Genomic DNA, 24,144 nt, shown 5'->3' with positions numbered 1-24,144 from the left:
TTATTTATCAAAGATCAAGATTAGAAAGCAAGCTTTAGAAAGATTATTTAAGCATTAGTTTAAAGTGATTTGGATGCATATTAAGTTATTGAGAGCTTTTCAAAGTGAGAGATGTATTCAATGATTTTGGATTTTAAGAAATAAAAAGATGCTCATATATTTGAAGAATTTGTAAATATTATAGAAAATATATAAGTGAAATTTTGTGATTTTATTAATAAAATTTTTAATATATATTTTGAAAATTTGAAGTCAATCCAATGGTTAGATTAAAAGATATAGGAGTTTGATTGGATTAAAATCATAGGTTTTTAAATTTTTGAATCAACAAGATTTTTTGTACTTTTGAAAAATTTGCTTATTAGATTGAAGAAAAAATTAATGCAAGCATAGTATGCTTTAGTATTTATACTTATATCAATTTAAAGAGTAATTGAAATTTTTAACAAGGAATAAAAATAGATAAAAGATCAATATCCAAGTTAAAAAAAAAAAAAAACAGCCAATATCTTAGAGTATTGTGAATTCTTTTTTTGAATTGGTATTTTTGATTTTTTTTAAAATATTCTAAATTTTTTTGTTTAAAGAATAAAACATAAAAAACAAAAAAGTTTTAAAATATTAAAATTTAATAATTTGATTTAATAATATTAGAATTTTAAAATAATTACAAGAATTTTATTAGGATTTATTTAGGATTCACTTATAATTTTTAATTTAAGGGTTATTTTAGGATATATTTGTTATTTCCATTAGAATCTTATTTTTATTATTTTTTCAGAAATTATTTTTAATTATATATTTAAAATTTCTATTTAAAATAATTTTTTAGATTTTTTTATGTATTTTTAAGTATTTTTAGTTTTAGAATTGACTTAAGTTTTAAGATATGTGTCTTACATAATCAACACAATTTGGAGGTCTTACATGATATTTCTACATAGCTCCTAATTAAGAGTATATATGGAGGCAAGACTGAAGCTTTCTTCACTCTTGACAATACTTTTTTTTATCCTTAGTCCTGTTTCAAGACTTTTTAATCTTCTTATCTTTGATAATAGCCATTCTTGTTTAATATTATATCATCTTTGAGTGTTTTTTTTGGTCTTTTTGAATAACACAAGAGTGTATTGACATTTTAGTTTTTTGAGGTTCATATCCTTGACAATTTGACAAGAGTACTAATTTTTTATTCTTATCTTATTTAGAAAATAATAAATGATTCTACTTCTATTATTATATTTTAAAGGTTAGAGATTATCCACCTTTAAATAAACTATTTAATTTTCTAACATTAATTTTTTTTTCTATAAAATAATAAATTATTTTTCTTTATAGAAATTTTCATTCAATATTAGAGATTGTAAATTATCTTCCTTTAATTTAACTTATAGATTTTTTAAGTTATTTGAAATAGAAGAAAAAAACATCGATGCTATACTTAATAGAATTGAAAATAAATTTGCAACTATTACAAATCTTTACAAACTTATCAACATTCTTAGAGTCAAAATTTCATGCATCACTAATATCAACCACAAAAATACTAATCTTATGCTTATAGAAGAAGTTCAAAACCTATGAAAAGAAGTTTTATAGTTGAAAGAAGCAAGTAAATTGATCTTACAACCAAATCAAAATTTTAAAGATTTCTACAATAAATCAAGCTCTATTTAAGGTTGCATCCCTTCCAATATCTTGATATATTTATTCAAATTAGATTCATAGGTATAGTGCTATCTAGAAGTGCTCTCTCTTAGTTTGCACTTGTAATGGAAAAGGATTTGAGATTCCTTTATAATTTAAATTCATTCTTAGAAGTGTTTATGGCTACATTCAAAGAAAGTGATAAAAAAAAAGTAGCAAAGACCAAGCTCTTATTTTTATGGCAAGGATCACGGTCAACTATCATATATGTTGTTGAATTCCAAAATATCACTCGTTACATGGATTGGAATGATAAACCACTTATCAATCAATTTTAATATGGATTGAAGAATAATATCAAAGACTTGTTATTGACAAGATAGAATCCTTAAAATAATTTATTGCTTTAGCCATTACATATGACAATTGATTATTTAAAAGGCATCAAGAACAAAAACTTGGTTGGAGAAGAACAAGTCAAATAATGATGGTAGTTCTTAAGTTTTCATAAACTTATTCATCAAGGCCAAAATTAATGCAAATTGATATAATATATTTTAAATCCTTCATGAAGTAGGAAATGATTTGATGTTGTCAAGAAGATTTGTGCTTATATTATAAAGAAACTAAGCATAGTACTTAATATTGTCTAAAGAAACAATGTAATTACAAAATAAGGAATACAATTGTCAAAGAAGATAATATATTAGAGAGCAAGTTTTTCTAGCTACAATAGAGATTATGTGGCTAAAATTATGTGCAACACCTAATAAAGGTCTTATTCTCTCTTCAAATCTCTCACTTTAGTGACTAGACTAAAAGTGCTTTTTAGATAATGATGCCATTCTTAAAATGAATCGACAATTGCATGAAGTTCTTTGTTGTAGATTTTATAGTTAATCTTGGCAATTGAAAATTTCTTAGAATAAAAAACTATTAAATAGAGTTTGTCATTTTTTCTTATTTATAACAAAATAATACTTATAGCAAAGATTAATGCATTTTTTTCTATAAATAATTCTTTAGAAATGACAATGCAATACAAGATTGATGCAAAAATAAATAATGTCTTCAAGGCTTCAAAAGATACTTCAATATCTTTATTCCATTAAAGTTTGTCTTTTTATATTAAGTATATATAAAGATCTATAATTTCAAAAATAATTTGATGAAGATTTTGTAATAATTAATAAATTCTAAATAATATTATTCATCTCTAATTGTTTTTGGAATCTTCTAATTGATAATAATTTGAGCCTTCTTAGAATCCATCATAAGACCAACCTTTAAAATAATGTATCTTAGGAAGTCAACTTGAGTAGTGTAAAATACACACTTTTTCATCTTGGTATATAATCTTGCCTTTGGTTTTTATAATTCATGAAAAATATGAAGTTTATATTTTTTATGTTTTTTGAATAGATTAAAATATTTTTTTAAATAAAAAAAAATAAAATTATTAAGAAATTTATAAAAGACATCATTTGTTAGATGTTGAAAAATAGCTAGTGTATTTATAAGTAAAAAAGACATGACATTATATTAAAAATATCTATACCTTATTTAAAATATAATTTTTTATTTATTTACTTTTTTAATATGTATCAAGTTATATGATCCTTGTAAATCTATTTTTGTAGAGATCTTTATTTGATTGAATTGATGAAGAAGTCTTAAAATCAAAGATAGAGGATATCTATTCTTAATGGTGATCTTATTGAGTCTTCAATTATCAACACACATCTGCAAAGATTTGTCTTTTTTCTTCACAAATAAAATAGGAGTTTTTACTAGAGATTTAAAATGGCATATGAAGGTCTTAGCCAAATTTTCATCAATATATTCCTTCAGTGTAGCTAACTAGTTCTATAATATGCTATAGATTGGTCTTAATAGTAATTGAGTTCTTTCTTAAAGATTGATGGAAGAAATATAAAGATGATGCTTTGAAAGAACAACTGAATTTTTCTTTTCAATAACATCTTAATAATCTTGCTATTGGCTTAGAATGTTATTGTAAATCATCAAATTGACTCATTAATTATTTAAGAATAAAAAGATGCATTTAAAGTATTTAGAACCACAATATATGGTAAATAGTATAGAAAACTTTAGACAAATAGAAAATTAGAATGTAAGTTGTAGAATTGGAGTCTTAGTAAGTCTTGGAAGCAATTATTTTAGTTGATTTGATATTTTTTACTTAATATTGAGTATTAAGAGATATTTACTCAGGTCAATATTTATATTGGTCTTTTATCTATATATATAACTTATAAAAAAACTATAAATTTTAGTTAGTAGCTAAAAGAAGCATAAAAAATAACTTCATGTCTTTTTAGTTATTTATATAAAAAGTAGGATTTATAATAGAATTAAATTGATTTTATCACTATAAAAAATTATTAAGGTAGGAAAATATAGCTTAAAATAAATTTTCATATTATAAAAATATTATAGGAATTTTTAGAATTTATTTAAAATTTATTTATAAATTTTTAGAAATTTTTAGAGTAATTTTCAAGACTTTTGTAAAAATGAGTTTTATCACTTCAGAAGCCATTATGAAGAAATGGAGCAAGACTTGAAGGCCACGTAAGACTCTTAGGCTAATTGGATGTTTTTAAACACCATGATGAAGTAAAAAAAATATAAAATTATTGATTTTACTAGTAGAAAATAGGAGGATCAACAGCTAGTGTAGTCCTTGTAAGAAGAAAGGTGCACAAGTTCTATATGGATTATAGTACCTTGAAGGTAGTTAGGAAAATAAGTCTAAGATCTCATGGCCTCTCTTAGAGACCCATATACCCTATTTGTGAGTCTTGGCAAGGCTTGAACTCTTGATCACTTAAACAAGTTATCTTTGAGGTAATATTTATTTACTTATCTTTTTATTTATTTACTTGTTATTTTTAGACCTTTATAACTTATTCATAATAACTCAGATTTATATTTTTTTATATTATTGAAAAGATAAAAATATTATTTTAAAAACATATATTTTTTACTTTTTATTGGATTAAAACTCAGTAAACAGTTTGTAATTAGTTTTGTAGTGTACAATTGCTTGATTGTACTTATTTCACTTGTTTTTCTTATTTTTTTTCTTTTGTTCTTGTTCTTCTTACTTCTATTTCATACCAACAATTACAAGCAAATTTTAATTAAGGCCAACTTGTAATTGGATTTAAAAATAAATTTTATACTCATAGCTACTTAAAATCTTTTTTCTATCAATAATACACATGTCATGTATAATAAAAGTTGATCCTTTTTTTGCAACATGTATGAAAGCACTTGTATCTATTAATAATAGTTTGAATATATTACTCTTAAGGATATTTAGTTGTCTAAGAGAATCTTAGGCTAAATTGTAATAAAAATTAAGGTTGTGAGAAATCTAATCTATTTAAGGATTATATTTTTTTTATCACAATAGTCTTAAAATAATTAAATTAGAAAGAGATTTAATTAAAGTAAATATTATTAAAGTATTATGACCACTAGTTGCTACATCTAAAAAAATAATTTCATTTGTAAGAATTCTAAAAGTTAACAAACAACCATCTATTACTTCTACATGTATATGTTTGATTTTCTTAATTAAAGATATTTCTTGTTTTTTGACAAAAGTCTTCATCTATAAATCAAGCTCAAGCTCTTAAATCTAATAAGGCTAAAATTTTGGGATTTTTTGGTTCTAAAAAAACTTCTATTAGGAAACAAAGGGAATGATTTGAAGGAAAAATATGACTATTATTAGATTTTACTTAAGATTCCAACCGCACAGTCTTTTTTATAGTTGGAGAAACTTATTTTTCAACTCATTGTTTTCTTTAGGAACCATGCTTGTTATTTTTTGATTGCATTGCTTATTTAGACAACATTAAGCAATGTGCTTGGATTTTCCACAATATAGGTATAAACTTTCTTAAAGATGACAAGTCTTTTTTTGCTCAATAAGAAGTTTAAAATATATTGTGTTAATTTGCATAGGCTCTTGCTTAGATGAATAAACTTCTAAAAACTTAGAAGGTGTCACGATGACTTGAACACTATCTCTCCAATCAAATCTTTGTGCTTGATGTCTTTCAAAGAGTTGATTGTCACATGCAATAGCTTCACCAATAAATTGCTCCAATAAATCTTTGGCATTAATTGTCAATAATAAATCTTTGGTATTATCTTTCAATCCATATCAAAATTGATTGAGAAGGGCTTTGTCATTCGAATCCATATTGCAAATAAGGTTTTAAAATTTAGTAGCATATATGACAATTGAATGTGATTCTTCTTATAGAAATAAAAACTTAGTCTTTACTACCTTTTTTTGATTATTTTTTCTAATTATAGCTATAAATATATTTAAAAATAAATTTAAATCATAGAATAGTCTTAAATCTTTTTCCATCAAAGAAGCAAATTAAAAAAGATCACTTTTAGAGAAAATTGTTCTTATAAATCTAACTTGAATAAATCCATGAGGATATTGAAGAGGATTCAATCTTATATAGAGCTTTACTTGTTGTAGAAATCCTTGAAACTTTGATTTTTCACCATCAAACTTTTGGAGCATACTTATCCTTACCTCATTTATACTTGTAATAGTAAGACTTTTTAGATTTAATTTTAAATTTGATCTACTTTTTTTTTCTTAATTTCACAACTTTTTGGTGGAGGCTTTGAATTTCATTGTTGACTTCTTCTATAAGTATGGTAATAGTATCTCCATGATTTACATTAGAAATACATGAAATTTCCATCTTAAAAGTATTGTGAGGCTTGTGAAGATTTGCAATAGTTGCAAATCTATTTTCGTTTTTGCTGAGAATAGCATCCATAATTTTTCTTTCTATAGACAATTCAAACAAATTCAAAAAGTTAGAATAAAGGAAGGCAATTTGCAACTTCTAATATCAAATGAAAATTTTCACATAGAGGGATAATTTTCCCTCTTTAAGAAATAAATCATTGTTAGAATACTTTAAGTTAATTTAAAAGTGGGTGGTCCACAACCTTCAAAAATATACCAATAAAAGTGGAATAATCTACTCACTTTTAAAATAAAATAAGAATAATGGATTAGCAATCTTATCAAATTATCAAGGACATGAATAAAAACAAGTAGAATCTTAAAACTCTCTTTTGTAATCAAGAAGAATAAATATTCACTCTAAAAGTAATATAGTATCAAGATTAGAATGGCTATTGCCAAAGAAAAGAAGAATATAGTCTCTTGAAACTATATTAAGAACAAAAATGGCATTGATAAGAGTGAAGAAGACTTCACTATTTCCTCCATATATACTATCTAACTAAGAGCCACATGGTGACATTCTATTAGAACTTCGATACATGTCCAAATTTTGAGATACATGTCTTAACTTGCAAAGCAAGTTTTTTTATATGTATGCTACATAGTTAGCTTGTTCCACAAGCTACAAACATGTATGACATTTTGCTAGCTTGTTGACAACGTTTCTAATCTATAAACATATATAAAGTCAAAGCCACGTCTATAGAGCTTTTAAAATTTTTGTGTAGAAATTACGAAATTAATCTACTTTTATCTACTTCTACCTTATCATATAGATACTTTATTAAAATAAATATGTATATCCATGATAGTAACTTCTTCTTAGCATCTTTTAAAGTCCTTCACACATGAAGTCTTAAACTTTGTTAATGCCAAACAAGTTGTTTATTTATTCTTTTTACTTAGCACCTTTGAATAACACTTTCTAAGCATATGTATGTAAGCTTTGTTTCATAGGTCATATTTACTCTTTTTATTTTATTATATAGAGTAAATATGAGCTATGTTATAGAATGACTTAAAAACAAAGTATAATTGTGTGGTTCTTGATCTAAACTTTAATAAGTTTTTGGCCAACTAGGTGTTATAATATAAATCTAATTTTTTATAATTAAACCAAAAAGAATTAAAAATAATATGATATTAATTTTTAAAGTCACTCAAATACAAGCAATAAAATGAATTTAAATACAATAAAATGATTTTTTCTAAACCACAATTAAAAATACCACCAACAAATGAATATATATATATATATATATATATATATATATATATATATATATCTTTTTTCTAGAAAATGACAAGAAACTAATTCCAAACTTTGAAATAAAAATTATCTCTAAAGATGAATCTTTTAGTTATTTTTTTTAAAGAGAACAATTAAAAGCTAGCATTAAATTGCAAATATGTACTATTTGGCTAAGGAATTTTATCTTTATTTAGAAATTATTCACTATAGGAAAAAAAAATCATAAAAGATACAAATATGAACATTTTATAAACCTTTCTTTATAAATAGTAGTAGTTGAAAATGAGCAAGTTAACTCTTAAGTAGAATTGAATATGAAAACTTAAGTTTCAACATTAAAAATACAATTTGAGTTGTAAATGAGTATGTAGTTGATAATATATCCATCATTGAAATATTGAGAAGATATTAAAGCCAAGTACATAACAAAAGACAAAGCCAAAAAAAAAAAAAAAAACATGATTTAACACTTAGTTTTTTGGTCAAATAAGTTAATAATTTTTTTTAAAAAAACATGTATTAAACATATTTGTGTATTTTTTACATAATATTTGTTTTGACAAAATTGGTGTTAATAAGGATTTTTGTTTCTTGCTTGTAATGAAATTATTGCCTTCTAAAGAGGCAATAAGTAAGCAAGAAAACTCCTTAAATATGAGGTCTAAAATTTAAAAGGAGAAATGTGTAGTATTAACTTTAATGGACATAATAAGTATGATGCTAGGTTTCTTTGATGTCCCAAGATTGAACCTCTAGGGTTTAGGGCTTATTTTGTCCTATACAAAATATCAACGAAATTCACTTACAAGACAAGATGTTTTTGATCCAATAAAAACATATATATACACATACACCAGAGCTTGCAACCCTAAAAACTCCAGTTTTGGGGGTTCAACATTTTAGGGTTTCGGTGATTAGGATTCCGATCTGGGCGATGGCGATCGTCAGCAGGAGAGTGGGCACCCCGAGTTTTGACTGTCGGATGGGATAGGTTGAATGCCCATGGCGCCATGCGCGTCGCCGGCTGGTGCACAACCCATAACTCCGCGAGATGCGAAACAAGGCAGTGCGACAAAACAACGAAGTCTTTCACTTAACTGCGTCCCCTCTCCCTCGCGAAACCAATCGCCACGGTGATCACCTGCTGGCCACAACCCAGCAGAGGACACATGACATGGGCATGGCAGCACCAGCACTAGCACCCCAAATAATAAAAACAACAAAACCAGGGGTAAGAGATTCCTCCTTCATCCCTGCCATTCACTGCGCTCCACTCATAAAACCTCTGCGAAATTTTCATCCGCAGGCAACACATTCTGAAGACTTCAAGTGTGCGTAACAACCTTCGCACCCGCTGCAGTAGCACCACGTATCCGTGCCATTTCGGACAGAATCTACACGAACCCTCTAAATGGGTTTGTAGATTGAGGGGTGGGATTACGTGAAGGGTTAACGTGGGTGAAGTGAAATCATCGAGCTGTGGGAGCTCGTCGATGAAACAGTTGCATGGAGATGGTTCGAATCTGCTTCGAATCTGGTTGCAGTGCGTCGTACCGCGGCGTCAGAGAGGCTCTTGATAGATGCGACAATTCCTGGGGGGGTAGGGGGGGAGAGGGACACTGACATTGCTTTCCTCTGGTCAATGCGTGTGCCATGATGAGCTGGGAGCTGCACCCGCGTCGTGAGCATTATGCATGTGGTTACTAAAAGGCTTTCCCAATGTGCACCTGCTCTTGCGAGGTTCGCTTTGCTTCACCATCCAACGTCACCACCAGTGAGGTGGTGGTGATAATCGCTACTCCGTGGGCTTCAAACCACACTTCACTCCTGGAGCTCGTGAGTTGTCCCCTGAGCTCATGTCCATCTTAATTGCCGAGAGTGTGGCTGTTCCCTCTTGTCGCCAGCTTCACGCAATCAGTGAATTTTTCCTCTGTTTTTTTCTTCACAATAGAGATGTACAGAGGTAGGTGGAAGTTTGCGAGTGTTTTGAGGCTCTTCGAGATACGGAAAGGCATTTAGTGAATTCGCACATTGGGGGTAGAGGTTTTAGTGTATTGGTTGTTAGATTCACCTCCATGTGATACCGATCTCTGTGAGAGGTGATGCACTGGTGGCGTTGGCAAAACGGAAGAACGATGGGTACCAAGGAGAGAGACTGAGAAAGTGAAGTGTTTGACTGTGAATTATAAGAGGAGAGATGGCATGATTGTGGTTGCTAGCTGGAAAGAACATTGAAATCACTTTGAGCGTTTTTCTTTTTGAAGAAAGACGACATCATTGACAAAAAACATACAGCAGAATGGGCGCTCGCTCACTTCTACCTAATGGAGCTATTGACACTTCACGGTATGGTTGTCGGCAGTCAGAGATTGCGCCTCGTAGAAAGATTGAGGGTAATGCGAGCCCCAAATCTGTTATTGCAGACGTCCGCTTTATCAGCCCAGCATCATCCTCATCAAGTATCATGGACTGTCGTCCTCAGTCGGACGCAACTTCTGTCAAGTTGCCGCAACCTCGCCTTGACCGAGGTTACGCAATATTGGAAAGAGAACGGAGCGACGGGGAGACACTACTAGAATCAACTCGTAACTTCAACAAGGTCTGTCATCGTTCAAATGGTTTTCTCGGTACCAGTTTAGGACCTTCATTGACGAATCGCATTCAAACTTTGTCACTGCCACCCACATAGGAATCAGCACAACTATGAATACTTCTGAGTTGCGCGCTTGTTTTCAGGTTTGTGCCATCTCTGGATCGTTGGAGCCACTGCTGGAGACCCAACCGCTAGCATTAAAAGCTACAAGAGCCAATATTAGCACAGGAGAAGAGAATTCTCACAACAAGCCATGCCAAACAGTTGCATCGCTTCCTGCCGTTGTGGATAAGTACCAAATTCAGCGCAACAAAGGGCCACATCAGGCGGTAACGTCAAGTGACCTTGCCACAGTGCACGATGCTACGTCCATTCCCGCTGCAGACAATCAAATCACGTCAGAGAGCTCACGGTCAAGCTTTCGCAATGCCATCCTACCACAGAATCTTTCTGTCCCGAGAATCTGTCATGAAAAGAACAGAGAAAGATTGACAGCTCGTGGGCATGTTGATCATCCTGGAACTCCGGCCCGGGTCTTTTCAGGTTGTCAATCGCAATCAGGAAGTCCTTTGGGAAATCTTATTTCATTCGAAAGCCCTGGAGTTGAGATGGGCATTGTATCATACAGCGCTGCGAGCTTGGTGGAGCATTCGAGTAGAGGCAAGTCTTTTCAGCACAGGTTGTTGTCGAGCCCTCTTCATGGAGGAGTTTGTCCCCGACCTCCACCTTCGAAGTGGGATGATGCAGAGAAATGGATCTCCAGTCGTAGTAATCACGAATTGGCGTCACCTCAACCTCTTCTTCATCGACCTACACAAGCTCTCTCATCAGGTAAGCATCGGTGCAAGCATCTCTTGAACTCACAGGAGGCTTTCCTTGGTGCTTGAGGCGTGATGACCCCTCCTAGCGAAGCTTTTTGCAAGCGCGCCACTCTCTTTTCATGAGTGGTCTCATTGTTGTTATGGGTTACTGATTGCTGACGTCTTTCCATGATTTTTGATAGGAAGAAGGCATTTTAATGGGGGTCATTGTCTCAGGCCTCACGTTGGACCTGATAGTCTAGAAGTTTTAGCAACAACGTCTGAGAGAAACCCATCGTCTCCGACACTGAAGAATACGAATACAAATGCCGGAAGCTTGACGAGATGTGATTTGCAAAAGAGGCGATCAAAGACTCTTTCCTTCGGCGATCTATCAAAACGAGTCTTCGACATTTCTCGTTCCGATGAATACCAGATGACCAGTTGCCTTCCGAAATCCAATGAACATGCGGAAGATGTGGAAGTGTCCTCCAAAAATGGAGTCAGAAGCCACGAAACTCAAAGTGATGGAGTCGCCGAGCTCAACAGGAGACATCGATCACCCAATCAGACTGCGTCGGCACAATCAAGAGAATGCGTCATCTCGGAATCTCTTCGACAAGACAAATCGAAGATGCTTGAAGCCGCAAAATGTTCAGGTGCGACTCTGGCTTGTGCAATGCGTAGACCTTTTTGCAATGCTATTGCAGATTGGGCTTTCTATGTTACCTCTTGATATTGATCCATTATTCGCAAGGAAGTTATTTTGATGAGACATTTGAATTGCCCGTTCAGATAACTCTGCGGATGTGGAGATTCTAAAGCACACACTTACGGAATCGATGGAGGGATTGGGCTCGCATCAATTGGGAACTCCGATTGCTGCCGATGTTTTTACAACCTCCGGTGGTAGCTGGAAGTTCGTTGGGAGAACATCTTCAACCAGGAGCCAGAAAAGCTCAACATGCACAACTTCGGCATGTGCTACTTCACCTTCACGACACAACACGCCGGCTCGGCCAGGCAGGCGGCCAGCTTCGTTTGGGTCGACCTCTGCTGGACTTGGAGTGCTGGAGCTTCGCACATGCCATTTAGCGAAATTGGAACTCTGCAAACTGGGAGGCAAAGACAGAAACGTCATTGTTTGGAGCACTCAGCAGGAGGAGGATGTGGAGTGCTCCGTGAGTTTGAGGGATAATGATTCAGGGGTATTAGACAGAGAATTCGACATTGATTTTGCGGCAGCGCAGGAAGAATCAGCCAAGCAGACCAAGAAAATAGAATTGTATGCATGTTCTTGTTAGAAGGTCAATTGATTTGCAGCAATGTGCAATTAAATTTTGGGATACATCATTGACACGACATAGCCTGATTTGAAGTTTGTTGATCAGGTTCGATAAAGAGGAAGCCAGAATCAAGGCTTGGGAAGAGCTCCAGATGGCTAAGGCTGAAGCAGAGATGCAGAAATTAGAGGTTGGTGACTTTTTATACAGATTCATTCCGTTTTTTTAGCATCATTTCTGCGTTGAAAATGATCGCTGCGTCATTCCAGAACGCATCATGGAAAGTTTTGACCTTCCCTGATTTGCCTTGTCATTCGCTATCTTAATTTTCTATTTCCAGATGAAGCTTGAGAAGATGCGGATACGAGCTCACGAGAAGATGTCTAACCGGATAGCTCTTGCAAGGAAGAAGGCTGAGCAGATGAGAGCTTCTGCTCATGAAAAGGGATCGAACCTATCTACACTGCAGCAAGTCGAGCAGATTCGTGATGTTGACCACTTCTCATCGAAGCCAAAGCCTCCTTTCAAAAACTGCTTCAAGGCATAGTTTTCATCCTCGGCTGCACAGTCTTCAATGACAATCCAGCCCTGTTTGACATCGCTCACTCTCTCATTGCCATTTCGCTTGGGTACCTCCCAAAGTTGCCACTACCGCGGCTTTTACCCAAACTGTCACATTTGCCTCAACTGTCACATCTGTGTACATTTGTCTTGATTCATGAATTTCTGTAAGAGTCAAACACTAGCCATAGTTTCATGAGATTCCAACTCGTGCCGAGGACATGGCTTGTTATGAGGTCAATTCAAAAATCTAGTGCGCCTTCACCCACGTCACGGCGAAATTTGATGGTCTCTCTCTCTCTCTGAGTCGAGGACAGGAAAGAAGACAACTGTATCAGTGATTACAGCAGAAAAGCACGAGACATTGTATACGTAGAAACAACGAAATAGATAATGCAGAGAGAAAATAGGAGTCATGTGATGTCATGCAATGCGAGTTGGAATCACAAGCTGCGTCAATGGCAACAACCAGCTTAACCAATCCGTCATCAACATGCTGGCATGGGAATGGTGATGCATTGTCAAGAGTCCTGTAGCTCAGTTACGCAAAGAACTTTAGGGTTGCTAAGTAAACGCTAGAGACTAACAGATGTACATTCGCTTGTTTGGCCACCGCAGTATAGCATGAGTATTGACCAAGTGGGTAAACAGACGGTATGGAAACTTATCACTGATAAACGATTGTGAACTCATGAAAACCCAAACCACGAGACCATCAATTTGATAAACAATTTACCATGCCACTTATTTATAGCATTCCGCAACTGTCATATGCAACATCTTGCAATACTACAAAATATTTGCCGATTCAAACGCTTCATTGCTTTCCATTTACCATCCTGGAATTGGGCGTCCATCTTAGTTCTATTCGGCGAACGTTAAAATCACAGGCGACCTAAATTCTCATCTGCAACCCTCTGCCCACGAATTTGAAAACGCTGGTCATTGCTAGGCGGTTTTAACCTCACTTAGCACTGCGACATAATATGCGCAGGAGATACCTCCACGAGAAGCGAGCTATCGGAATGATACTTATGAGGCTGCGACAGTGGAGATATGGGAACAGCACAGGCGTGAAAGCGCTGGTCGCGGTGGTAGGCCAGGTGGGTCCGTGGCAGTAGGAAAAGCGGTCAGACGCGTTTCTGAGGGGCGTTCCGGCCAGGTCTTTCTTTTCAAATTTGCCCTAATTTCTGCTTACTTTCGGTCAACTTTCGTATACTCCTTGTCATTCTGATTCTACACTAAGTCTGCCTTAAGCGCCTTGCGATTTGCATATCGCAGAGCCTACCATGAATGCTTCTAATGCAGACGTGGGTCACGTGAGTGACGAAGATGCCAAGTCTAAGGCCAAGCTCAAGGAAACGCGCGCTGAGATGCTTTCTCGTCATCAGTACGTTTAGTTTTTCGATAGCGATTTTTTTACACTGGTTGTGCTTTGGTGTAGCTTAGAGGGGCCTGAATCGATTAGGTTTAGAACGATTGAGCATATTTTTCGATTCAATGTGGATTTCTGTTTTTTGTTTATCGGTTGAGGGTTTGGTGATGGCATCGTGTTCGGAGTTTTTTCACTTGATTTTGGGGAACGAGGTGTTCAGGGTGGATCGTATTGATTGTTGCGGTTTGGGGGGAGGGTGAGGATTGGGGATGGTTGCCTCTTGGTTCCTCAATTGCTCTGCAAAAGTTGAGAATAAATTGGGTTGGTTGCAGTAGCTGTCGTAGTGCGGTGCTTTACGTAAAAGGCTACTACTGTTAGCAGGGCTGATGAGATCAATGATATCCTGATTTTTTTAGGAAAGAGATCAAAGAGTTGCAAGGTAAGGAGATAGCGTTGAAGAAGGCAGCTGCTAAAGGTAGCAAGGCCGAGCAAAAGGCCAAGAAGAAAGCTGCCGAAGATGAGGTGAGAAGCTTAATCTAGTGGCATGGTTATGTGATGCAAGAATAATTAGGAGTACAATGATCTGTGTTCAATCATATTTTAGCACACATGTTTTCAGTGGCTGTAATACTCGAATGTTTTTCTGTGCATATCAGTCCAGAGTACTTTATTCTTCTGAATATACGTGTTGTATCTGAAGACGTGAGTAGTATCACCATTCGGGACCTACGTATGTGATGCGCTACATTGGATTTTATCGAGTCCCAGAAATAATGGCTTGCTTGACCGTTGCAAGAGATTATATTTTGAAAAGAAAAAAAAAAAACAATTGTATTTTGGTCTTCAAGGATTAAATTCTATGTTGGGCATGAACTCAGATAGTCAAGTTAGATGCTGTGATGAAGGCTCGCCAAGCCAAGGAGCTCGCTTCTATGGGTTTTCAAGGTGATGAAAAGGAGCAGGTTGCCAGTATAGACACTTTGGTGAAGGCTATTGCAGGGGTGACCACCAGTGGAGCCCCAGATCACCCAGGGAGGCCTTCCAAGGGTCAAAAATTCCGAGAGAAGCGTGCCCAACAAGAAGCTCAACGGCAACAAAGGATTCAAGAGGAGCAAAGTAACCTGGTCAATGAACGTGAAGTTGAGGATCAACAGCTGACTAACAAGCTTAATCCTATTGGCCTTGGCCTGAAAGAGATTAAGCCTGATGGTCACTGCCTATACCGTGCAGTCGAGGATCAGCTTGCTCTCCATCCCAATGCATGCCCATTACTGTCGTACCAGCAACTTCGGGAGCTGGCTGCTTCATTTATGCGATCTCACCCCGAAGATTTTCTTCCTTTTATTGGTGGAGACCTGGAACGGGAGATTGAGGGCAATGATCCACAGTCCAAGTTTGAAACTTATTGCAGGTGAAGGCACCACGCTTAACCATCTACTTGCCAATTTACTACCTTTCTGTTTCTTGGATCAATTTCTTACCTTAACCATCCATTGCGTGAATTTCCAGGGAGGTCGAAGCAACTGCGTCTTGGGGCGGTCAGCTGGAGCTGGGAGCTTTGGCTCAAGCTTTGAAGAAACATATAGTTGTGTATTCAGCCAATGGACCTGATGTAGAAATGGGTACGGAGTACACGAACGCGGATCTGAAACTCAGAATTTCTTACCATAGACATGCATTTGGGTTAGGAGAGCACTACAATTCAGTAGTTCCCCTACTTCCTCGCTGATGAAACGTGTTTCTGTGATCACCAACTTCTTGCGACACCTTGCATGAATTATACCAGCCACCGGTGGAAAATAGTCACACCAGTCGTTCTCTGTAAACCTGCACTGTGGATGGGAACTAAAATCCCAATTTCATTGCTTTCAGTTTGACAAGGCTCTGAGCTGTACAGCATGCTGCTTGGCAGCTTGAGAAATCATCTCTCTGGTTGTTATCTGTTCACTTACCTAGGAAACTTCATTAATCTCAGTCGACTTGTATAAATTGGCTGTTGCGTTGGCGTCGTGAAACTCATTGGGTGAGCATAACAGTGGGATTTTAACTGTGTAGAAAAGGCATACTTAAATATTATTTATATATTCAAATATATTTTTCTTTCGATCACAATCATGCTCAAGTTCAGTTTCAAGTATCTGTCATTGTTATTAGTTTTCACTCTTTTTTACGTTTCAAGGTTTCATACTTAACCCTTTGCCCAATCAAACAATTGCCCTCTGCACTGTCGAGTCGACTTCTTTGTTCTGTCTTTACAACTGTAGCTTTACGTACTTTTCTGTTTGCCTTCTCAACATTTAAAATCTGATCGATTCTGGTACGTGGAGTCTTTGATCAGATGAGAGAAGGAATACTTTATTGGATTTCAAGTTACTTGTACTTAGGCTACAGATATCTCTTCATTATCAGCACTAATCAGTGCAAGCTGCTGCTGTTACATCATTTCCAAAGAACGCAGGAAAGCTCCAAACCCACAATGCAATATTTCTACTAACCATTCAGTACTTTTTGTTATGAATGTGTCATTGGTGAGGTAGGAGTGATGGTAAGCTTGCAATGAATTGAATGAACCAGTGTCAATTCAGGCTTAACTTGGAACTTGCAGGTTACCAGTTTATCAACCTATTAGTTTATCCTTGGCATGTTCACTGTCACAGTTAAAAGTGGCTCATTGAGAATTTTGTGCAGAACATTGAAGTCATGCATTTACATGGTAATAAAAACTTCTAGAGGCAATGGTCAAAATTGAATGTATGAATGCAAATTCAAATTACAAGAATGAAGATAATGTAATGGAAAACTTGGATAACAATACAAATCAACACTAATCTACTATTAAGATTGAATACTTTGAACAAATTTATGAAAAAGCAATAGATTATTTCAACAGTATGAATACAAGCTTAGTTGTCATCAATGCCAAAATAGGTGTATGAATATATATATATATATAGATATAGATATATGTTTATGTATGTATTTTTCTTCTATGTGATTTTGAACATGATTGATTAAGGCGTGATTAAGATTTTTTTTATGGTTTTAGTAGTAATTGGTAGGATTCAACAAGGTTTATTTAGAATTTTGTTAAGATTTGTTAAGATTAAATTAGAATTTACTTAGGATTTAGTTAAGATTTTCTCATGATTTAATTAAGTTTTTTTAAGAGTCAATTAGAATTTACTTAGAGCTCAATAAATATTTTTTAGAGATTTTTTGGAATTAATTAGAGTTTGATACAATGTATCAATGATTTTTTTAGGATAGAAGAGATGTATTTAGAATATTTTGGAACTTACTTAGATTGTTTAAGATAGCCAAGGTATTTGTAAACACCTTGTGCATTGTTTTTAGATTATAAATCTAACTTTAAGATAAGTTTAAATCCTTCTATAATTATATACCTACTATAATCTTTAATTGAATTTTACATTATACAACAATACAATTAACAAAGAGTGGAGGGCAGATATAATTAGCTATTGATACAACACAAGTGGTTGTGAAAAGTATTTTGTGGTGTAAAATGTTATTGTTCTGTGATGCAACTATTTGATAAAAGAAAGAAGAAAATAAAATATTATAGAAGACCTTCTTTTTATAATATAATAAAAAATTATTTCATAAATATAGATAATAGTTAAGGAGGTAGTAAAACCAATAAGTGTTGATGCTACTTTTTTTTAAAAAAGGCTTCTACTTATTTTGTAGAGCTATAAACAAGGCAAAATAAGATAGATTAACAAAAAAATATTATAGGTATCTTTAGATAGAAATAAAGACTAGAAATCAAGAAAAATTAATTAGATAAATCTTAAATTGATATCCATAGAGGGTCAATTATGAACAAGAGTCAAAATCAGATCCTCAGGCACAAAATTGTACACCAATGGAGAATAGGGCTCTTAGTTGTTGATTGCAATGTGGTTTTTGAAAGAAGATGTAATAGAGTTTCTATGAGCATTGGATTTAAGTGCATATTGACTTTAGAGAGTATTACAAAGTTTGAATTATTTTTGGTGTCTATGTTTTGTATTGAATAAAAAAAAGATTACATTTTGGTATATTGTATAAGTTTTGTAGTAGATCTACATGTGAAATTTTGTGGCTTTGTGAATGTAGTTGAAATAATTGTAGGATGTGAGTTTGAATTCAATTGGATGGCTAAATCAAAAGTAATTGAGGTTTAAGTAAGTTAGGCTCTTAAAAATTGGGTTTTGAAGGTTAATGAGGATTTCCTAGAATTTCAAGCAAATTGCCAATTGGATTAGAAATTTTCTTTTGTATGCTCATGGTTGATTGAGCTATTTATATTTAAATAAATTTTGAGAATAAGTTAATAATTAAAAAGTGAGATATTTAAGCTAGAAAATTTATATTGAAATTAGAGAAAAAATATGGCTAACATCCAAGTAGTTTTTGAATTACTTCTCTCAATCTATAAGTTAGATTTTATTAAAATTTTGTGTGCTTGTTTTTAAATAGGAATTTAAGATATGTAAGAAAATTGAATCAAGATTAAGAATTAATATTAAGAGCAAGAACTCCAAGAAGATACATAAACAAGTGAGATATGTATCAAAGAGAGATATGTATAAAATAGAAATAAGAAAGTATGTATATTCAAGAAGAAACTAAAATGGTTGTTGTCAAAAGACTAGAAAACTAAAGACTCTTGAAATTAGATTAGAAGTAAGAAAGAAATTGAAAAGAGTGAAGAAAGCTTCATTCTTGCCACTAAATATACTATCTAACTAGAAACTATATAGTGACATTCTGTAGGACCTCTAAAACATGTCCAATTTTTGAAACATGTGTCTTAATTTGCAAGACAAGTTTCATAAATGTGTACTACATAGTTAACTATGTAGTACCAATACATACAATATGTGGCTAACTTGTTAGCAAAGTTTTCAACCTATCAATTACCTATAGATATGTATAAAAATGAAATCACATCTATGTAGCTTCTAGAAATTTTTTCTATAAGATATTATTAAATTAATTTATTTTTACCTACTTCTACCTATTTATATTATCTAGGGAATTATTAGAATAAATATATGTATCCGTGACTATTAATGTAATATTTATTAAAATTTGGAATCTAATGTGGTGCTTACTTAGAGTTTGACTAAGATTTGTTAGGATTTCTTTTATATTTTCTTAACATTTCTTCATAACTTTTTTAGAATTTTTTAAATATTTCTTCAAGTCTTTTTTTATTTTATTTTATTTATTTTATTGATTTTTTTTAATGATTTTTTTTATTATTATTTTGAATTTAATAAGAATTTTTTGTTAGTATTCTTCAAGGTTTATTTGAAGTTAAATATATTGTGATAAGTTTGTTTAGATTATTTAAGGTTATCAAGGTGTTTCTAAATACTTAGGCATTGTTCTTTTTTCACTTTTATTCCAACTTTAAGGTAAGATCAAATGCTTCTATAGTTACATGCTCAATGCATTTCTAAGCTAATTTTTACTAAAAATATATATGGTGGGTTGCAGATTTTAGTAGTATGTGGTAGATAGCAAGTTGTGGTGGCAATACCAATATTGTGGTAGCATTAAAAATATCCAAAAATAAATATTTTTAAAAGATTATTTATTCTTGATAAATATAATACATATGAGTGAATAAAAGATTGTTTCAAATTTATTTTTTTTCTAAAAATCAATTATATTTGAGGGATGAAAAGGTAGATTCTAAAAAAAATCATACTTTAAAGAACAAGAATCAAATTATAAGATTTTAGAGAATCAATTAAAGTAATATTAGATTTACATGTAAAGTGGTATAAGATGGTTGTAGACATTTGAATAAATTCACGTATTTTATAGGTATTTATATGTATATTTAATAAATAAATATAAAAAATATAAAGAATAATTTTTTATTATATAATATATATAATTTTTTATTGATAAATTTATTATTATATATAATGTACTAATTTTATTTATAGCTAATTAAAAATATTACTTTTTATATTTGATTTATTATTATATATAATAATATAATTTTTATTTTAATTATAAAATATAATATTTTTTTAAAAAATTAATTATAATAGTTTTTTTTTATATTTTATACATAATCTTTAATATTATTTAATTAATTTTATAAATTTTAAAGTTTCTTATTTTTAATATGCCATTAAAATTATTAATTTATATTTTTATAAATAAATATAATATATTAAATTAAATATTATCTAATTAAATAAATATATATATATATAATAAAATAAAATAAAAACATTGTAAAAAGATATTTCTTATAATAAAAAAAAGCTTTATTATTAAATTTGTTACTAGATGCTTATAAGTTAGTTTCTTGTTTAGTCTTAACTTTAGTCTTTTGCTTAGTCTTATTATTTGAGTCTTTTTTTTAGTCTTATGTCATAAAAATTATTGAATATATTAAATATAAATATCATTTTAAATAGAAAAATATTAAAAATCAATCAATATAAGTAATTCTATCTTTTATAACTAAAAAATTTAACTTAAAGTTATTCCATTATTATTTTTTATAAATTATTATGTTCATTGCTAAGAAAAAAAGCATTTTATACTATTATTGGTAATATATTCTAGTACAAAGAAATTATAGAAGGTTTCATACAAAACAATGTTTTAATTTTGTTTACAAAAATTTAAGGCCTAAATAAAAATACTACTAAGTACTATATTCATATTGTTGAATATTTAGTAAATATTTATATTTTTGAGTTATAGTACTAAGACTAGAATGACTATTGTCAAAGACAAAAAAAATATAGATTCTTGAAATTAAACTAAGAACAAGAAAGACATTGATAAGAATAAAGAAGGATTTATTCTTGTCTTTATATATACTATCAAACTAAGAGCTACATGATGATATTCTATTGGATCTACAATACATGTTGACTTTTGTAAGACACATAGGTAACTTGTTACCTATTGTGGTTAACTTGTTGGCCAACTTTTTAACCTATCAATCATTTACAAACATGTGTAAAATCAAAGCCATGTCCTCAAAGCTATTAGGAAGCTTTTCTAAAAGATATTATAAAATTAATCTACTTATACCTACTTCTACCTAATTATATAGGTAATTATTGGAATAAATATGTATATTTGTGACATTATCTCCTTTCTAAAAACAAGTTCTATGAGGAGGAGTTATCATATGTTGTGAAAATCTAAGATATGAAAAATTATATTTGTCACATATTCTAATCTTTATTCACTTCAAAGATGGTTGATAAGTCTTCTAAGTTATTGATAGTATCCTATATCAGATCGGGAAGACCATCCTATTATTTGATTGTTGTTGATGCCTTTATAAATTTTTTCAAATAAAATATTTGAAATATTATCAGTAGTCATTTCTACCTTCAATAAAATTATCAAATATCAAGAGTCTCTTTGAAGGTTGTAATACCAAATACATTATATTTTGTCATGAATTTGAAAAAAAACATATTATTTTTGAAGATCTTTATTTCAATTATATCATCTTGAAAATTGTTACAATTGCAATATCTTATTTAATAAGTCAACAAACAATAGTTCTTAAGTTGAATCTCCTAGTTATTGGTTCTCCATCTTTTTAGCACTATAAATATATAAAAAAAACAAATAAAGAAAGAATGTAGAATACTATCTTCTATAAAACTTGTTTCTTTTATAGCAAAGATTTTTTATTCTTTATCTTGATTTTAATGGATGTCATTAATAAAAAGCTTCAACTTTCTTTACTATATTTGTAAGATTCTTTGCTGGCTTCTATATATATTCACTAATATCATATCTATACTAATGAATAAGATATTTTAATTTATTTTGGTGTTGCCTTGAATCTAAAGCTTCTTCTACTTCAAATTTTTAATTATTATCTACTTTTATATGAAGAGGTGACATTTTTCTTCTTCAAATATTTATAATCTTATATCGCTCAAAAAAAGAAATATGAAATATAGGAGAATCTTCATAGACTTTGTTAGGTATAATTGATAAGCAATAAGATTTTTTTGTTCAAAAATAGAAAATAGTTCAAGCTCATAGTAATCCAACTTATTACAAGCACAATATTGGAGTAAAGAAAATTTTCCTTAAAAAAGCGTTGGCCTTTTGGTTGTTACTAATTACTCAATCAAGTCACAAGATAGAAAAGCACTAAGTTTATACATAAAATTTTCCTTATAAGGGCAATTACATCAATACATAAGCCCTAAATACCAAAGATCATCCAAAATGTGATAAAAATATTATAAATCCTTATATATCCTTAAGGTGAATTTTTTTTCAAACTTCAATAGCTCATATTTCATGATTAGACTATGCAAACAAACCAAAATTTTGCTTGAAGTATTGATGTACTTTCAAAAACTGCAACAACAAATTTCAATCTCAAATTTGTTATGGATCTTGAGATATCACCAAAATCCTAATAATACATAATTATACATGTGTATAATTTTCTTCATATCTCACAAATTAAATATTTAAATACCATAAAATTTTGATATATAACTTTTTAATCTAATAATATACATTCTAAGAAATTTTGAGTTAAAATTTCATGTGGAAACTTAAGATATGACTCCAACCATTACTATCAACAAAACAACTCACTTATTACCTTTGAATTACATGTACTCTCTTTAAGGCTTTATAATTCCTTCATAAAAACTTTAAATAAAAAAATTCTTTTGTAAAAGACATAGATCTTAAAATCATTCTTACAATTGGATCTCTTAATTTCTAAATTCTATCGTAAAACTTCTAGTATCTTCAAAAGAGCAATAGTATGTCTTAAAAAGATACCTTAACTTCAAATGGCTATAACTTCATCACCCTAACTCCAAATCCTCTAAAATTTGCATATAAATTGTAGTCCAAACTCTAAACCTTATAATTCTTGATTTTAATTCTCAAATTCTCTTTTTGAATTTACCGAAACTCTTGTTATGGTCGCAGACAACCTTCTAAGAGCCTATTGGGCATGGCTTTCAATCAATAGGGATGAAGATCTTTACTTTTTGCCTTCATCCATCTATATATTACTTTCATCCTTCCAATTAAGTTTCTTAGAGGTTTGAATCTTCATCTTTGAACTCCAATCATCTCTTTAAATTTTATACTAAATATCTAAATCCTATATAATTTAAATACCATAATCAACATAGATTAACTTCAAAATAAATTTTCTTACATCAACTCTCTTTAAATTAACCTATTAATCATTCTAATATATACCAATAATTATAAATATATTATATATTAATTAGTTTTTACATATTACAAATAATTATAATATGACAGTAGCTAATCTTGATATTGTAATAAAATAACCATATTTTATTGCTAACATGGACTTGAAGTTGCTTCTTGCGATAGGCATTTGTGTTGGTCTTTAGTTGTTCTTAATTTTTTTTAATTGTACCTTTATTATTGTATGTAGCTCAAACAAATAAATTACTAAATCTTTTATTACAACACTATTAATTGTTAAAAATTCAAAAGCATCAAGTTCTAAATGACAATAATAATTAATAAAAAAGGATATTTGATACATAAAAGAATATATTATATTATTATAAGCAAACTTTGTCAATAAAAAAAATTATCAAATCATCTTGTTGATGGTGCATCTCAAATATTACTCCAAAATTTGGTCAATATTCTTTGTTTGTCCATCAATTTGAGGATAAAAAGCCAAAGATAGCTTTATATCCACCTTTAAAATCTTAAAAATGGTTCTTCAAAATCTTGATATAAATTGAGTCTTTTTATCCAATATAATATCTTTGAATAATCT

General features: G+C 31.2%; 2 protein-coding genes across 3 annotated transcripts; both read left to right on the top strand.

Annotated features, from left to right (window-relative positions):
* Positions 1–9,373: 9,373 nt before the first annotated feature.
* Positions 9,374–13,768, top strand: LOC112292740 (uncharacterized). Its single transcript, XM_024541534.3, has 6 exons — positions 9,374–10,317; positions 10,455–11,142; positions 11,315–11,770; positions 11,907–12,396; positions 12,503–12,584; positions 12,735–13,768. Exons 1-6 carry the CDS (start codon positions 10,018–10,020, stop codon positions 12,939–12,941), a joined length of 2,223 nt encoding a protein of 740 aa, XP_024397302.1. The 5' UTR covers positions 9,374–10,017; the 3' UTR covers positions 12,942–13,768.
* A 150-nt stretch (positions 13,769–13,918) lies between these two features.
* Positions 13,919–16,319, top strand: LOC112292741 (OVARIAN TUMOR DOMAIN-containing deubiquitinating enzyme 5). 2 transcript variants are annotated; one of them, XM_090256201.1, is made up of 5 exons: positions 13,919–14,117; positions 14,237–14,345; positions 14,747–14,852; positions 15,209–15,741; positions 15,840–16,319. In XM_090256201.1, exons 2-5 carry the CDS (start codon positions 14,245–14,247, stop codon positions 16,057–16,059), a joined length of 960 nt encoding a protein of 319 aa, XP_090112327.1. In that variant the 5' UTR covers positions 13,919–14,117; positions 14,237–14,244; the 3' UTR covers positions 16,060–16,319. The 2 variants fall into 2 exon arrangements, with proteins under 2 accessions (XP_090112327.1, XP_024397303.1); XM_024541535.3 differs by lacking the exon at positions 13,919–14,117 and having other exon boundaries at positions 14,193–14,345.
* Positions 16,320–24,144: the final 7,825 nt, after the last annotated feature.

This window comes from Physcomitrium patens, chromosome 15, assembly GCF_059467195.1.
Source record: "Physcomitrium patens ecotype Gransden chromosome 15, ASM5946719v1, whole genome shotgun sequence".
NCBI lineage: Eukaryota > Viridiplantae > Streptophyta > Bryopsida > Funariales > Funariaceae > Physcomitrium > Physcomitrium patens.
This window is presented reverse-complemented; position numbering and strand designations above follow the sequence as displayed.

Coding starts and splice junctions, on each gene's coding strand:
- LOC112292740 (XM_024541534.3), top strand. CDS start 10,018: ATGGGCGCTCGCTCACTTCTACCTAATGGAGCTATTGACACTTCACGG. Junction 12,397..12,502: donor CAGACCAAGAAAATAGAATT/GTATGCATGTTC, acceptor TTTGTTGATCAG/GTTCGATAAAGAGGAAGCCA. Junction 12,585..12,734: donor CAGAGATGCAGAAATTAGAG/GTTGGTGACTTT, acceptor TTCTATTTCCAG/ATGAAGCTTGAGAAGATGCG.
- LOC112292741 (XM_090256201.1), top strand. CDS start 14,245: ATGAATGCTTCTAATGCAGACGTGGGTCACGTGAGTGACGAAGATGCC. Junction 14,346..14,746: donor GAGATGCTTTCTCGTCATCA/GTACGTTTAGTT, acceptor TGATTTTTTTAG/GAAAGAGATCAAAGAGTTGC. Junction 14,853..15,208: donor AGAAAGCTGCCGAAGATGAG/GTGAGAAGCTTA, acceptor GCATGAACTCAG/ATAGTCAAGTTAGATGCTGT.